The sequence below is a fragment of the Ornithorhynchus anatinus genome, chromosome 8 (genome assembly GCF_004115215.2).
Source record: "Ornithorhynchus anatinus isolate Pmale09 chromosome 8, mOrnAna1.pri.v4, whole genome shotgun sequence".
Classification (NCBI taxonomy): domain Eukaryota; kingdom Metazoa; phylum Chordata; class Mammalia; order Monotremata; family Ornithorhynchidae; genus Ornithorhynchus; species Ornithorhynchus anatinus.
Genome location: NC_041735.1, coordinates 16272806 through 16290712, shown reverse-complemented (window position 1 = coordinate 16290712; position 17907 = coordinate 16272806). Strand labels below are relative to the sequence as shown.

General features: G+C 39.0%; 1 protein-coding gene across 1 annotated transcript in view; it reads left to right on the top strand.

The window, feature by feature from the left end:
- The window catches only part of TAF4 (TATA-box binding protein associated factor 4), a 67476-nt gene extending 51095 nt beyond the window's left edge, over positions 1-16381 (top strand). Inside the window, exons 10-18 of the mRNA XM_039912889.1 lie at positions 425-667; positions 1759-1906; positions 2917-3031; positions 4078-4247; positions 4640-4770; positions 5908-6033; positions 7196-7252; positions 7639-7758; positions 14001-16381. Coding sequence (XP_039768823.1) covers positions 425-667; positions 1759-1906; positions 2917-3031; positions 4078-4247; positions 4640-4770; positions 5908-6033; positions 7196-7252; positions 7639-7758; positions 14001-14168 — 1278 coding nt within the window. The 3' untranslated portion in view covers positions 14169-16381. The remainder of the gene's footprint in view (positions 1-424; positions 668-1758; positions 1907-2916; positions 3032-4077; positions 4248-4639; positions 4771-5907; positions 6034-7195; positions 7253-7638; positions 7759-14000) is intronic.
- Positions 16382-17907: the final 1526 nt, after the last annotated feature.

Genomic DNA, 17907 nt, shown 5'->3' with positions numbered 1-17907 from the left:
TAGCAAGTTTTCAAGGAATCTGTGTCAGAGAAGCTTGCTTTTAAATTTTTATGTGATGGAGCCAAAAATTTTGTTTGCTTAAAAGAAGAGTGAGAGTTGTATGTTTATTGTCGGGAATAAATGGTTGTAACTGCTTTGAAGACAATCTCACTGTGAGTCTAAAACTTTAAGAGGATAGAGACATGAAATATTTCATGTCTCATTCTTGACGTGATATCTTATCAAAGCTAGGGGAAGGGGATGAAATAGAGATGCTTAGGATCCTGACCCCTGAAAATAAAGTGGGGAACTAGAGTTTTGGCCCCTGAAGATGATTATGTGTAACAACATCTGCAGGGACACTGCTATTAAAATCAGTCATGTATTTTTTAGAAGTTAGCACAAACTCAGAAATCACTTTCCTGTTTCCTTTTCTCCATGTCAGAGGAGTTTACCTGCCTTGAGGCAGCTAACCCCAGACTCGGCGGCTTTTATCCAGCAAAGTCAACAGCAGCAGCCCACGACACAGGCAACGACAGCACTTACGGCAGTGGTGCTGAGCAGCTCAGTTCAGCGCACAGCAGGGAAGGCCACCGCAACTGTAACAAGTACCCTTCAACAACCGGTAATCAGTCTAACGCAGCCTACACAAGTTGGCGTCGGCAAACAAGGGCAACCAACACCACTGGTATGGAGAATGAAGTACATTTGCTGTTAATTTGTAGTCGGCTGGAGTACGATGATTCTTTCAACTCCCTTCACTTAAGCATTTATCTCAGCAGAAACCTTTCTGTAAACATGCGAATGACGTTCTCACCAAGGGGAAAATCCTGTATTTTAAATAGTTAAAATGTACATCAGAAATGAAAGGCCCCTCTAATTTTCCATTTTATTTTTTAGAAAAAAGAAATAAGCAAATTGCCTTTCAGCTGTTGGCATATCCATTTCATGAGTAGTTATTACTAGCTTAAACAAATACCAATAATTTTTTATGGCGCTGGAGTAAGATAGAATCTTTTGAAAGAGACCTTTTTGTATGATGCTTTTTGTATTTAGAACTCCTCTGTGTATCTTTCTAAGGCCCCCCTCTGAATAGTTTTCCAGTTTTGAATAAAGTTATGTAGGTCCACTGTGAAATATCACAGGAAGGCAATTGTGTGTGTAAATTAATCAGCCAGGTTGGCCTACCCTGTAAATGCAGTTTGCTGGAAATTTTCTAATGTAGGAAGTTCCTCACTCTCAACTCACCCTCATTTGACTTATTGCTCACAACTTTTCCCGTACTTTAAAGTCCTTTGCCCTGTCAGTTTCACCCAAACAACATCCCACCCCTCCTCCTAAAAAGTCAGCTTCTGCATGTGAAATTCTGATTCATCCCAATGTGGGCAGGGAATGTGTCTGTTTGTTGTTGTATTGTAGTCTCCCGAGTGCTTAGTACAATGCTTTGCGCACAGTAAATGTTCAGTAAATACTATTGATTGATTGAATGAAGGAATGAATTTCATCTTACTGGTCATGCTATTCCCTCAGCCATTTCAGATGCTATTTATATGTTTATATATACAAATGGATAATAAATTACTATCTATTCTCACTTTTTAATCTGTTGGCTTGTTGTCCCATTAGAGAGTAGGATTCTATAGGCCAGGGACCAATGCTCTGTACATCTTCACAAACACTGAAGTTCAATGCTCTGCACAATAAATCCGATTTTAGTTGGAGATACTATTGTGATTTTTGGAAAATGCTTACTAATCTTCTTTTGGCCTTCTTCATCAGGTTATCCAACAGCCACAAAAACCTGGGGCTTTGATAAGACCTCCACAGGTAACATTGACACAAACCCCTATGGTAGCACTGCGGCCGCCGCACAATCGTATTATGCTTACTACGCCTCAACAAATTCAGTTAAACCAACTTCAGACAGGTAAGAATGTGCCTTTTATTATCTGTCTAGTCAGTATGCCATCAGAAGGGAGGGTTAATTTCGGCATCATTAACCAGTAGAATGCTTAAAGTTCTTGTGTGGTTAGGGAGCAGAAACCAGAAGGATCTTGGGCAGTTCCTACGATTTCCTCAGGTCTTGGTAAAAATTCTAGAAATATTAGACAAAAAGGGAACAGAGTGAAAACCATACAGTGTTTTTCAATTGAAATCTAACCCAAGATTTGTGGCAATAGAAAGGAGAATTTAAAGCAACAGATCTAAATATGAGTTTAGGTCTCTGAAATATGAATTTTCATTTTTTCACTTATTCTTAAAATATGAAAAATAAACGCAAATTCTAGTTTTTAGGAATTTTGAGCTCTTCAGAGAAAGATACCACAGAAACATTTTATAATTTTTCAGATTATGTAATTTATATATTAAAATGATATATTTGGGGGAAATTTAAAAGCAAGGGGAAAAGTATCCCACAGCACTTATGTACTTATCTTTAAATTACACATTATAGAATACTTATATTTATTCATATTAATGACTTACTCCCCCTCTAGACTGTAAGCTTGTTATTGTCAGGGAATGTTTCTGCTAATTTTGTTGTACTTACCTAAGTGTTGTACTTACCCAAGTGCTTAGTACAGTGCTCTGTACATAGTAAGTGCTCAATAAATACGATTGGTTGATTGATCAGTGCTTGTTCATTTCTTCTGCAGAAATTAAGTTACAAGTATTCATCACCTCTAATCTTCAGTAGTATGATATTCTACAGAAATGCATTTTTAGTGTGAACTTGAAGTATAGATAAGCTGTAAAATGCTGACTGTTCAGTTCAATTTAAATACCTGCCTGCTCTAACTTTAAGCATACAAATTTGTTTAAACTGTCTAATGTCATTTTTATCAATCCCTCTCCTAATTTAACTCTTTGTTGTCTCCAGCATGAGATGCACATAATAAAAAGCAAGTGATTTTTGTTGGTGTTTTGTTTTTGCAGTTCCTGTTGTAAAACCTACTGTATTACCTGGAACCAAAGCTCTTTCCACTGTTTCAGCACAAGCCGCTGCCGCACAGAAGAATAAACTTAAAGAACCAGGGGGAGGCTCCTTTAGGTATGGAGAAAGTCCTTCTAAATTCATTCAAAGAAATGTATATTCAAGAGAGTTTCTCACATTTAGACAGGTTAGACTTTTAAAAATAATTTAATTGTTCATATTATTAATCACTTTGTGTTTGTTTTATTCACTTGGGCACCCAGGGATTAATGGAATGTGAACACAGTACTCACAGCCCAGAAAATATGGTTTCTTCCACACTATTTCAGGTCTTTTAAACTGAACACAAATTAGTTCTTTGCCAGCTCCAGCACATTAAAACAGTATGTTTTTTTCTTCTGCCCTTTGTGTTCAGTTGCCCTTTGTGTTCAGTTGCTCTGAGGATTATGCTTCATAAATATGTTAGGTTTTTGAAAGGTAAAGAGTTTTTCTTTTTAGCTTCTAGGAAATGTAATGGGAAAAAAAAATTGTAGTATAGAGTTAGAACATTCTTTACTTTAGAATGATTAATTTCTGTGTCCTACAACATATAGTCCTTTTAAATTGTAATTTGCTTTGATATTTTGGCTACCTACACAGCGTCAGTGAAGCAACATTGTAAACTAAATGAGATCCTCTTGGGAGGCATGGAAGTGTAGAAGGCTATTAGTGATCACTTTTATTATAGGAAGCAACAAGAAAATGTGGCAATTTTAAAAAAAAATTAAAATAAGATAAAATTAAGCAAAAGACGAGGAAGTTTTCTTATAATGAGCACCCAGAGGGCTCCAAGCAAATAAAAGGCATAATGAAAATTGCTTTGGTGGTCTTTATTAGTATTCTTCTTCTTTTTTAATATTAATTACTTATTTTTGGAATAAGGGAATGGGATTTAGCAGTACAGTAGTTTTTGGGTTAGGAATTCCATTTCCATTTGGTGGACAAATTTGGATTTGAAGGACTTCAGAAGAACAAAAGGGGGTAGCTCTCTCTGTAGGCAGTCGTGACATTCTTCTATTTTAAAAGGTTCAAACACTCATGTAAAATTACATTACATGTTTTGTACCTCTCCTGTGCTGCTGCAATTATCTTCCTCTCTCCCTCACCCTCCCTTGTCTTTCCAGGGATGATGATGACATTAATGATGTTGCATCAATGGCTGGAGTAAACTTATCAGAAGAAAGTGCAAGGATATTGGCAACCAATTCTGAATTAGTGGGTACATTAACCAGGTCTTGTAAAGATGAAACTTTTCTCCTTCCAGCACCTTTACAAAGAAGGATATTAGAAATAGGTATGTTTGTGCTTATACATCGCACTAGCATTGTGTTTGCATGTGGGTTTGATGTTCAGTGTGGCATAAGTTTCTTTTAATATTGACCCCAACCCTGAAACTTTGCAGAGATATGGGAACTTATGGTCTTCAGAACAATGTATGATACTTTATCTGTTCTTGCTTTTATTAAATCCATAGGATTATTTGTGGTTATAATAATCTTCATAAGGCAATGATTTATTATAGTTGAAAAGGACACTTAAGACTAGTATTGCTGGAGTCATTTAACAATAATTAAAAGAACAGTTGGTTGTTTGGGGATGGAGAAGAGTCAGCAGAATATGTTCTGATATGGTTAGATGGTAAATAATTTTTAAAGAGATCTTTCAAAGCCTAAACTTTAAACCTAGGTAAAAAGCATGGAATAACAGAATTACATCCCGATGTAGTAAGTTACGTATCGCATGCAACGCAACAAAGGCTACAAAACCTTGTAGAAAAAGTATCGGAAACTGCCCAACAAAAGAATCTCTCTTATAAGGTAATGGTATTTTGTTTTCTTAAATAATACTGCCACTCTAATCTCCTACTACTCCATATCAGCCATGGTCTGGAAACATTTTCAAAATCTTGGCAAGAGGACTTCCCTAAGTGCCAAAACCTTCTTTTTTAAGCATGTGTAAGACTTTTACACAAAGTTTTCTCTGCTTCCAGCCACATGGTGTTCCCACCTGCTGTACAGAATGGCTGGGGTGGAGGGAGTGGAGAGTCAAATGAGAATTGCACAGTAGTCAGATTACAAGTGTATTTGACAGGCAGAATGTTTACAGATTTGCCACTTTGGAAATTACATGGTCATATGCTGTAATTTTTAAACGCTAATTAAGTAATGATACTGTCCTACTGAGTATTTGAGAAACACAGTCCTCGCACACACGGACCTGACATACCAAGCAAAAAGTTACCCATATGGATACAAGCTTGTTTTTAAGGAAATATTGTCAGTTTTCCTACAGTGTAGTTGTTGGGTTCCTAAAGACTATCACACTACTGAAAACCCACGTCCTAGTCCTCACACCTTGCCAATGCCACATGCATGGACAAACCATTTCTTCCGATACCATATTATGCTCTATCCACATCTGCATGTTGTGGAAAGAACAATCCCTAATTACCCAATAGCATTATGTCCCAAATGCAGAATGAAACCGCATGTTAGAGTGTAATTGGGAGAAAGATAGAGAGTGAGTTGTGGGGAGGAATTATTTTTTATCTAGTTTTGGGATAAGGAAAATCCACTGACCACTTTCTCCACTTTTAGAGTAAGTTTCCGGGAATAAGGGACTTTTGGGCTGGGTAACAAAGAGATGAAAGAATGAGGGTTAAGGGAGTAGATGGAAGTTCCCAAACTATTTATGTCTAAGCTTGGGGACAGTAATTATTGAGGATTAGAAGAAAGAAGTGAACTGCTGACATTTTAGTTTCTGTTCCCACCTCTGTGTCCTGAAATCAGAAAATGTTTGCCTAAGATCAGATACCAGTTGAGACCAGAGAGCCAGTAAATAGTCTGAACATTGAAAAATAAGCTTACAGAAAACCACATGCAATGTTATTTAATTAAGCTGTGCAAATTTATCAGCTCAATTCATAATAAGCACTATTTTTGCCCCTCTCCCAGGATGATGACAGATATGAGCAGGCAAGTGACGTCCGGGCACAGCTCAAATTCTTTGAACAACTTGATCAAATTGAAAAACAGAGAAAAGATGAACAAGAAAGGGAAATTTTGATGCGAGCTGCAAAGGCAAGTGCTTGGATTTCAGTCTGTTATGTTTGGTGGGTTCTGCTAAACAGTGCCCTGGGATTAAATTGTTGTTTGTTTTATTGACTGTCATGAAGGAACTCTTTTTTCCATTTCTTGAAGCTCTTTGACTTTGAGAATTTTCTAAGACAACTCTGTTGACTGTAGGCTACTTTTTTTCCATGTGAAAATCATCTTTTAGAAATCTGAGAATCTTATATTTTTCTTCTTCATTTTCCTCTCCACCTGCATGGTTTGCTTTGATTCACTATTTCCGCTTCTCTCCTGTCTTCCATTCTTTCTCAGCTTTAGATTTCCTGTGGGCCTTTAACATTTTGCACTGGCTCTCTACATTTGTCTTGTGCAGGGAAAGGTTCTGCAGAGAGAAATGTCACGGGCTTAAACTTGGAGCTTTTATGTGAATTACATTTAATTAATAGAATTTGATTGCCTGGTAGGGCCTGGAGCTCTCCAGGGGAAGGCTTTATTTAATCTGCGGCGTGCAGTAGTCCCTTGGTATCTATGGGCAATGGGTTAGCGAAAACCCCACCAGTGAGATGAAACCGAGAATTGCATCCGCACCCAACAGTGAAAGTTTATTCCCGGAGATCTGGGCTGTCCCAGGCTGGGGTGGGGACGGCCAGCCAGCCACTGAAGAGGTGGGACTGTTTAGGTGAAACCGCAACCCCTCCTCCACTGGCCCCCAGGGACTACTGCTGTGAAGCCTCAGTCTGTCTTTGTCCCTATAGATACTGAGTCAGCATTATTGGAAGGTTTTATCCTTTAGTTTTTGATTAATTGTCACTTGAAATGTAACAAGGGTTTATTGGATTTAATAGTATTGTTGCAGCCTGCCCTACTTGTTGGGTCTTTCTTCAGAATTTCCTTGATGTTGCTGTGACTGGCCGAGCCCCTCCTTCAGGGAGGGTCTTCAGGGAGGTTTTTAGGTTGAGCGAGTGGCACCTTAGATTTCCACGCTTTCCTACAAAACTTGTGAATTGGGATTTTCCGACTCGGTAAAATAATGTAAAATCATTAGCGTCTTCTAGAGGATCTAACAAATAAGGATAAAAAATAGAGGGGAAAACAGTAGGACTAGGAAATTAAACAAACTCAAAAGATGTTTAGTCACAATTTCATTTTTTTTCCCTTCATCTTTCTTCAGTCTCGATCTAGGCAAGAAGATCCAGAGCAACTTAGGTTGAAACAGAAGGCAAAGGAGGTATGTTTTTCAGCACAGTATCATTATTAAACAATAAAGAGGAGACCTTCCCTAAATTTTCACTACCTTCCTCCCTACCTCTTTACCCATATATTTAGTCCCACCCCCCAAGTACGTAGTTACTCGCCCCTCCCCGATAAAACTTATGTATATACCGTATACTCAGTTGCTTCCATTACCTGTGACTTATTTTAATACCTCTCTTCCCTGTTACCTTGTAACCTCCTTGAAGTTTACCTTGTAACCTCCTTGTCTACCAACTGTTTTGTACTCTCCCAAGCACCTTGTATGGTACTCTCCACACAATAAAAGCTCAATAAATGGATCAATTAAAGTAAAAACAGAAAAGAGACCAAAATTGTAAGTTCTGTTTTTTAAATACTCAGATGCAGCAACAAGAGCTAGCTCAGATGAGACAAAGGGAAGCCAATTTAACAGCATTAGCTGCAATTGGTCCTAGGAAGAAAAGGAAAGTGGATTCTCCGGGACCTGGATCGGGAACGGAGGTATGGTAGCCTTTTTTGTTATGTAAATTCACTTGTAATAATTTTTCTTCCGCCTTGCTACAATAGCCCATTCCCTAGCCTTCATCTTTTCCCTGGTTAAGCCGTACTCTGCCAAAGAATTTAATGACCTTGTTGTAGTGGGGATGAAGAAGTCAGGAATTCACATTGCCGGGCCTCTCTCATTCTTCATCTAATTCCCACACCAGCCTCCTCTCAGAGATAGGGGAGTTGGGAATTTCTGAAAGTCAGAGAGGGGCAAGTGTTATTGGGAAGCACACTGTTTGCATCATCACTCCTCTTCTTGTGAGCCCCGTGTGGGACAGAAATTGTGTCTGATCTGATTACCTAGTATCTACCCCAGTGCTTAGTAAAGTGCCTAGCACAAGGTAAGTACACAATTATTATTATTATGTACTTAAATACCATTATTATTATTATTATTCTTAGGCTAAGGATGCTGAGGTTGAAAGCTGGCTCTTTGCCCTAGGTGTGATAATAGTCATGGCAGTAGATTGTCCTAGGATCATCACTTCAGTATGCCTTTTAAAGGGGAAACAGCAAGCTCTTCAGTTTTGCCTCATTACTGTCAACTCATGTTTCCCTATAATATCAGGGTTCAAGTTCTGGCACAACCCTGCATTGTAGTACACACTGTGATGGATGCTGCGATGGATGTTTCTTCCAACATTGCATTGCGCTGGATCCAAATAGGCTCATTTCCAAATGGCATTCTAGCCAAAACACAAGGGGGAAAACACATTATGGGTAAATGGAGTGCATACACTGAGATGTTGGTACCAGTTCATTCAAGAGTTAATCAAATGTGGACAGGTTCATTTTACTCCCCTTTTCCCAAAAGACACCTTAGGCTTCCACATGGACCATATTATTTTTGGCTTGAGTGGAGACCTCCATTTTTGTTTGCTGCAGTTAAATGTTTAATATTTTGCAAACCATGACAAAGTGTAAAAGCTCTGTTATGGATATCCAAGTTAAGACTGTCCATCAAGGGCCATTACATAATAACATAAAAGGGCTCAGAGGACTGTTTCCTGATTGAGTTAGAGTGAAAACCTATCGCAGAAACTGTTAAAGGGAAAGTTAATCACATTAACAGAATAGCAGACTGGAGGGTAAGGAACAGACACTGTAAGGAAGGAGGAGCATCACTAATTGACAGTGATTTGAAGCTGAAGGCTAATTAGAGTAGCAGAGAGATTAAGGCCCCAAGGGAATTTCACACCCATCTGGAACCACTAAAACTCTACAGATAGCTTCTTTCCAAGGAATCATAACCTCAGAGTTTCTAAAGTTTACCACTTAACAATATTCTTAGTGTTTAATGCTTACTTTGTGCCTAGGTGGCCATTGACGGCAGTTATATGGCCACAAACACCAGTTGGCAGGAGGATGCTGTGCTTGTCCATACCTAGATCATTTCTCTGCCTCACTCCACTTGTTCCAGGGCTGTCATATTCCCTGCCTGGGTCTGTGTGAAAACAGATGATGATGTTTGTTAAGCACTTACCATGTGTCAAACACTTCTAAACACTGTAGTAGATACAAGGTAATCAGGTTCATTCATTCCGTTGTATTTATTGAGCACTTGCTGTGTGCAAAGCACTGTATTAAGCACTTGGGAGAGTAAAATATAACAATGAACTGACACATTCCTTGCCCACGACTTAGTCTTGGTTGGAAACAGTTCCTGTCCTGCATGGGGCTCATGGTCTTAATTCCCGTTTTACAGGTGAAGGAAATGAGGCACAGAGAAGTGACTTGGCCAAAGTAACACAGCAGACAAGTGGTGGAGCCAGAATTAAAACCCAGGTCCTTCTGACTCCCAGGCCAGAGATATGTTTGGGCACTGGGCAGAGTGACTGGAATAAAATCAGATGACTACTCTGTGTGCTCAAATGGGAATATGACTGGTGGGGACAAGAGAGCCAGCGTGGTGTTGCCTGACCATTAGTCCTATAATCAATTTCATCAGATGCATTCTTGGTCTGGACGGCATTGGGACTGGACTGAGGTTCACCTGTCTTTTAGGAAACAAGCTTTGTCAACTGCTCCACCTTATGAATTCACCCAGGACAGTTATAACTCTCACTTAGGAAATCAAAGCATTAATGGACGCTTCAGATCATTTTAGCCAGTTGTGCCATGATAATCTGGGGGCATTATCGTCTACTGGCTCCGCTAAAACTGAGCCAAAATGGCTTAGTGGGCCAGACCTCACTTGGCCTGAGCCTAAGGAGACCAAGATTGTGCTCACTTTGTGCAGGGTTGGGGCAGAGGAGAGGAGAAAGGTACGTACACTGTGACCAACCAGCAGTGGCTACATGGCCTGGCCCAGAATGAGTTGGAGCTAGGTGGCAGACAATGGGGGGTGGCCAGAGCTGGGCAGCTGTGGCTTCTCTCTTCCTCTCTCAGGCCTCCTTCTTCCCTGTGTCACTTTTTTCATTTTTTTCCTTAACCAGGTAACAACATTCCTAGTGTTAGGTTTCTTAGGACATAGATGAGCCCTAAAGAACCCAGTGTGGCTTAGTGAACTAGGTCACGGCCCTGAGAGTGAGAAGGACCTCGGTTCTAATCCTGGCTTTGTCACTTGTCTGCTGTGTGAACTTGGGCAAGTCACTCAACTTCTCTGTGCCCCAGTTACCTCATCTGTAAATGGAGATTAAGAGTGAGCCCCATGTGGGACATGTACTGTGTCCAAACTGATTAACTTGTACCTACTCCAGTGCTTAGACCAGTGCTTGGCACATAGCGCTTAACAAGTACAGTTTTTAAAAAAGCCAAGAAAGAACCAAAACAAAGACAGAAAAAAAAAACCCAGCGTGGGAGGCAGCTTGGCTTGTATTTTTATTTTGGCTCAATTTAAGGAGATCACTATGCTTCATTAGGTGGGATGCTTCATGCAAAGGTTCCACTTTGTGTGGGTTAGTAGGAGATCAGAAGTCTTTGGTGGCACAGCAGGGAGGAGGAAGGGAGAAGAGTCTGCCCAGCACTGAGCTGGACCACTTACAAGTTCTGCCTGAATGACGTGCTTCTGACTGTATGAATAACACAAATGAATGGACCTAGGAAGGGCCAGTTTAGCCGGGGTAGTTACCGCTGTTACCTCCAGCAAGTATTCTTAAACCTTTTCCTCAGTTTCCAGAAACAAGACCCAGTTACTGTTCAGTGATTGCTAAACAGGTATTTCTGCCAGAACTGATGCCTCAGAACATCATTTGGTTAGAATGCAATTTAAGAAGAGTGACTGCAGTGCCAGAATGTTTAAAGGGCAAAGGCGTCACCTTTGGCAAAGATGATCAGGTCATTCTCATTGCTCAGGGAACTGCTTGTACTACTGCAGCAACAAACGTCGTGTATCATAAACTGGTTCCTATTGCCACGATGACGAAATGTAGAGAAGGGTCAGAGAAAGTGCCAAGACAATAGAGACTGCTTGAAACAAAAACTTTTTGTCTATCCCAACATTGCATTTCACTCAAGACAGATGCAGTTTTCAAACCACCTTCCTTTAATCCCTTATGTCCCATTGAAACAAGGGTTGATCACACCTTTTTTTTTTAAAAAAGTGCAATATACCCATATTTTCTTGCCACCTGCAAACTCCTATAGTTTAATTGGGGTTGATGTTTATCCGTGTTAATTACTTACCTTGTCTATTGGTACTAAGAATATGAATGAGATGTCTTTTGAGAACATTTTGGTGCCTTGAAACCTTTTCAGTAACAGTTTCAGATTCTCTTACCTTTTTGAAGAAACTGCGACTAGCCTTAGCCATGTTCAAACCTTTCCCTGTTCACATTTTACATGATTTGCTCTTGAACTTACCAATGAGAAAAATGTATAATTTAATATTTTATTATAATTTAACATTTTATTAATTTGGCAATTTAACATCTAGTTAATTATATAAATTAAAAATTGGTACATTTACATTTTTGGAGTAAATGTTGAATCATACAACTTTATTAGGGATTCAGAAGGGAAGAGGAATCAGCATCTGACCCTTGGTTCTGAGACTTCAGACCTGAGATCCCAGAGGAAGGAACCGATTAATGATAGCAACTTGCGCACATCTCTGCCCACTTTATTGTTGGATGCATGTTTTTACATGTGTAATCCTTTTCACAGTGAGATTATCCACTGCTGTAACCCAGTAGGTTGCTTCCTTGGTAGGAGGAATGGTCATTGCTGTCAGCAATTTTTCAGGATTCCCCCTTGGACTCTCCACCTTGTGGGGAGCTTTACTTTGCCCCTTCAGTCAGAAATTTTCACTACTGATGGCCTGGCCTCAGCAGGAATTTCTATACTTTGCGGGGGCAGGATCCCGGGATTCAGCTTTAAACAGGGTATGTTCTTTCCAGTGTAGATACCAGCTGCATAGTAGTTCCCAAGGGTTAATGTGCATATTATCAGAGTCAACAGACCTGAGATGATTGCTTATTTGGGAACAGAACTGATTCCACAAGGAACCCTTCTTGAATGAAGAGACTTCTCCATAAACTTAACCACAGCATTTCAACTCTTACATTGTGTTCTTCACCTCCCCACCCCTTTAACTGGGAACCCCATGTGGAACAGAAACTACTTATGATATGGCTTGTACCTCATGCGGTGCTTAGCACATAGTAAGTGCTTAACACATATCACTGTTATTGTTATTATGGATGGAAACCGGATCTGGGCATCACCACTTTTGTTTCCTTCCTCCACATTGGCTACTCTGTTTCTGGATGGGGAAGATTACTGCTCTCTCCTCATCTGGCTTTCTCCTCAAGGAAATTTCATTTCTAGGCTATTACTTTTGACTCCCAGGCAGCTTCACATGAATACACTTTGCTCCTTTCTGCCTCAGAGTCTATTAATTCACTTCTCTTAAAAAAACAAGCTTCAATTTCTCTTCCCCCGGGACCCATTTGATGAAATATGACTTGCTTTTCCATCAGTTTAGAGACCCAAGAGGGACCTGGTCCTTTAAGGAAAGCATTATTTTATGGTTTGATATGAGCTTATTTTCCTGACTTAAAAAAACAACAACAATAATGATAAACTGAAATCACTCATTGAAAAAATCCAACCATTCAGAAGTAGACACATCAAGTAGATTTTGTCGCCTTCATAAAAACACAGATGAGAGCTATCAGGTGAAGGTTGTACATCCCTATCAACTAGGGATGCTTTGTTTTACTCTGGGGTGATCTAATTTTAAAAATCCTTTCTTTTTTTTTTTAAATCCCCCACATGCAAAGAACTAGTGTGAGATGTGTGGTAAAAATGGTTAAAGAAATTCTAAATGAAAAATGCCTTTTATATGCTTATCAGTGCAGAACTGATTTTCAGTCTCATTTCCAAATCCTATTACTTCCAGATAACCTTTGATTTCTATGTGACATCCACTGGCTGTTCACTTTTTACTATCTTAACATCTCCATCTTGAAAATTTCCACCTAAAATAAGGTTGCCCTTTAACCTTTCTATAAACCAGAGTTCTTGATGCGTGCTTGAGTAAAAAATACATGGAATGCTCCTGACTCATTAAAACTTTATGAAGGCCATAAGTTGATTGGACTATTGGAATTCAAATTTAGTTCTCTTTTCTCTATAATAAAATGTCAAAATATCCTTACATATGTTCTTAAAAATGTAAGTTAATAGATGAATAGAGGCAGTTCTCTCCACATTGGTCTCTCACACCAGTTTTGTATCAGAGCAACCTATTTAACACTTAAACTACACAAAACCCAAGGAAATTAGCCTGCTTAAGAAGAACAAATAAATCCAAAGTTGAAAGGGCAAAAAACAAGTGGCACCGGGGCTGTCTGGCATGGAGAGCTTCAGCTTCAATAGAGGGACTCCTCTTTGTGGTTTCTCTTACTGCCTCGGAAAGCCAACTTGATTATATGTGGGTGAAATGTAAACTTGCCAGCAACCACATCGTTGAATAGTTGAGTGTGTGTTTGCTTTCTTGACAGTGCTGGATTTCGGCATCCAAAAAGAATGCATTAACTCTACAAATGTAAATGTGTGCATGTGGGAGCAGCAGGGTCACTGGTGGAAGGATTAGGATACATACCACTGCAACAGTATGTGTGTCCATGGTAGTCACAGGCTTCCTCGTTTACATTCATATTCACCGTCAAAAGGGCTGTGGGGGCGGCTGAGGGGCTCTAAGTCCATCTAAAACTTGCAAACCGGAACCGTTGTCTTCCTTTCTCCACTTATAGGGATCTGGCACAAGCGCAGCAGTCCCGGGCAGCTCTGGAGTCGGAACCACCAGACAGTTTACGCGACAAAGGATAACGCGGGTCAACCTCAGGGACCTCATATTTTGTTTAGAAAACGAGCGAGAGACAAGCCATTCACTATTGCTATACAAAGCATTCCTTAAGTAAAATGGAAAAGATCAAGGTATTTTTGATGGAGACGCCTGGGGACGTTTTTATATATTTGCAGATTACGCCTTTTTGTAACAAGCAAATGGGATATTGTTTAAAAAACAACCACCTCTTTACACGGAACAGTTTTATATTCCTGTTTATAAATCAGCTCTTCAGTCTGAGAGAAAAATACATTTCTGTAACAGTGAAAATACTTACAAGGCCTGTGGATTCTGTTAAAGGACAATTAAATCTTAACTCATCTTTGATTGAGTGGCCTTCTTGCCAAACAAGCCATATATAAAGACTGATGGAATCGTTTAGCAAATAATTAGCTATCCTTTGTCAGACCTGTAACAGTTTCAACATTATTTGTGCATTTTAGTTGTTCAACTCAACTAAACTAATTACATAGGTATATATGTCTACAGCCGATGACCTCATTTCATTTTTTATTTTTATTTTTTTAAATAGTCAGTTGGCAAAGCAAACTGATTTTTAGATTATTTATCTTGCTCCCCTCTCCCCAATGTTCAAATTCTAGAGGAATACTCAATTTTAGAAACATAACCTCAGTTTGTAATCACATTACTGCTTATTAGAGGCCCTGAGAGTCCATAAAGGAGGGTTCCTTCTGAATGTGTTATCAGCATCTGTAAAAATGCATTTTATTTGCTATAGTTTGTAAAGCTGTAAAGTTAAAAGAAAAATGAAAACCTTTTCAGCATAAATATATTTTACTTGCACTGTGTTTTTTTAGCTAAAAAGTGAAAGCTTAGATTAAATGAAATCAAAGTTGAGAGGAATCATCAAAAGACTGTTTCTCAGTGTGAATCAAGTGTTGAAAAATGGTTGGTGTATTTTGTCAGTAATTGTACATAATTTTTGGCACATAACATAAAAATGGCTATGTAAACTATAATTATTTTGCTAAAAGACTGTATGCAAGCTGTGGGCCAACTTTAAAGATGTCCAGAGCAAAGTCCCTTCTTTGTACCTATTTTTTTATTACAAATATACTAATTGGTTCTTTATATTTTCAGAGGTTATTGTATTAAATTGTCTATTGATAGTACTTTTATGACTGTAAATACTTTGGCTTTGTTTGTGTGACTTCTCATGGTAGAATTTAACTCTCTTGCGTGTAAACTGAATGCTGATCAGTATTTTTATCAACACCTGACAACTGTTACACCTTTTATTTTGTCTTTTAGGAAATCCTGTCTTTCCATTTTTTCATGTAAATTTTGCACAGTTACTTGTTCATATGTAAATATTTTACTTTCAAAAATGAAGTTTTTAATTGCTATTGTTTTATATAGGATTGAAAGAAAATTAACTCCTTTATTAAAAACAAATTTATCTGTATTTATTCTGTTTATTTTTGCTCCCTCCCTACAGCTTTCATTTTTTTCCCTTTCCCCAACTGCAAACTCAGCTGGTGGAGGCTCTAAATTTAGTTCAGAGTATGTATTTTTTGGTTTGTTTGCTTAAGTTCCTTGCTTTGACAGTGGGCTATGTCACTAACCCCTGGGCCGAAAGCCACTGTGATTGATGTTAGGAGAAAGGAAGAGTCGTGCCAAAAAGTTGAGTAACTTTTAGAAGACCAGCTCTTGTTCTGCTATGATAATACCACAGTAAACAGCAAGCCACTCTTTCAGAGGCAGATGTACTGTTGAGCTATATTCATCTTCTAATGTAACAAAATGGATAATTCTTATGCCCAAGGGCATCACTGTCCTGTATGGGAATAAGATTTTGTAAGATGTATGATGGGTTTGTAAATTATTTTTTTCCTTCTGAAAATTCAGTATTTGTGGTCACAGTCTATCTTATAGTCACATTTTATTCTAAATTACTACTTTAGTAACCTGGCTACCCAGAATTGTCTATGAAATTGGACTCAGAGTCTGTGCCAGACCTCTCTAAAAAAAATTAGTTGTATGTCAAACCAGCTGGCAAAAATAGCACATTTTGATCCTAACTGGCCTAGGCTTAGACCAGATTGAAGCTGGCCAACAAAATACTTGGGCCTCGATTATCAAGATATTTCAGACCAATAGCCCATTTGGGGTATGAATTATTTGGGTAATTGAGGCCAGACTATTTTTAGACTTCAATTATCCATAAAACTGGGTGTATGTAATCATGGTTAGAATTATTACCTGCCACTGTGATAAAGATTTAAAACTATTTTTTAATTAGGTGTATTAAAGTTAATTTGAAAAGCGTTGATCTTTTTCATTGTGGTTAAGAACAGCAAAAGTAGAATAATACTCATCTTCTTACATGTACGCTTTGAATGGTAAGTACTCAAAGAACAAAACATTCTGCATGGTTAGTGAGTAAGGTGAACATTTTGTTTGCATTCCAGATAAATTAAGGATCATTGATAGGTTGTTAGGGAATCAGCATGGCCTTGTGGACAGAGCACGGGCCTAGGAGTTGGAGGACGTGGGTTCATTCAATCATATTTATGGAGAGCTTACTGTATTCAAAGCACTGTACTAAGCGCTTGAAGGAGTACACTATAATAATAGACACATTCCCTGCCCACACTGAATTTACATCTCATCCCAGCTCTGCCACTTGCCTGCTGTGCAGACTTGGGCAAATTACAACTTCTCTCTGCCTCAGTTCCCTCATCTGTAAAATGGGGTTTAACTCCTACTCCCTCCTGCTTAAACTGGGAACTCTGTATGGGACAGGAACTGTCCAATCCGATGATCTTGCTTATAGTTTTTGATGGAGTAAGTGCTTATCAAATACCATAATAAAATATGCGTGCCATTAAACATTTGGATCTTGTGGGTAGTAGGAATATGGTGGAAGTGAAAATTACTCGTGGAACCTTGCCGATACTATGGTGGTATAATAACTTGCTCAGGCCAATGATTCCATGCTGTGAGGGCTGGGTGGTCTTAGCACGGCTTCCCTCTGAGGCTCTCTTCCTTCTCTCTTGGTACCTTTTAAGAAAATCTCATCTACTTCAGAACAGAAAAGGACCATGTCAGTTTCTGGGATGCTGCAGTCCACTTCCCTGGTTTTCTTAGTTGTAGGTCGTTTACATGTTTATGGTGATTGCCTAGCTAGGGCACGTGGGACAGCTCTTACCACTTCACCTTGGAGAAAATAAATTAGATCCCTTTTACCCTTCACATGTGGAAATTCAAATAACTGAACTAAATTGGACTTTGCTTTCAACTATCAGTTTCAAATAAATTCCTGCCACTCCATCAGCTCTCTTCTGCTTACCTCTCCACTCTTCTCTACTAGACCCCAGATGATACTCTCCCTTATTCCAAATCTCACTGTGCCTCTTTCCCAAAACTTTGCCTGCAAATCCTGCTTTGCACAAAGTGCTCAATAAATGTGATTGAATGAAATGCTCCCCTCTTTAAATCTACCTTGCCTCAGTGCTTCCCATGTTATACCCACTTTTGCACTCACACCCTCCCCAGACACCTTTGTATGTTTTGATATATGTACTCTAAGCACTTCCTCCTATCTGTACATTTTTATGTCTGCCCACTTTTTTAGGTTATAATATCCCTTGGTCAAGAGAACATCCCTTACATCCATCATACTTTCCCAAGTTTAGTGCCCGGCCCACATTTAGGTATAAAATACTAGGTTGTAAGCTTCTCCGTGAGATTGTAAGTTCCTTGAAGAGAGGGATCATGTCTACCAGTTCTATTGTATTGTACTTTCCCAAGTGATCAGTACAATGCTCTGCAGATGGTAAGTGCTCAGT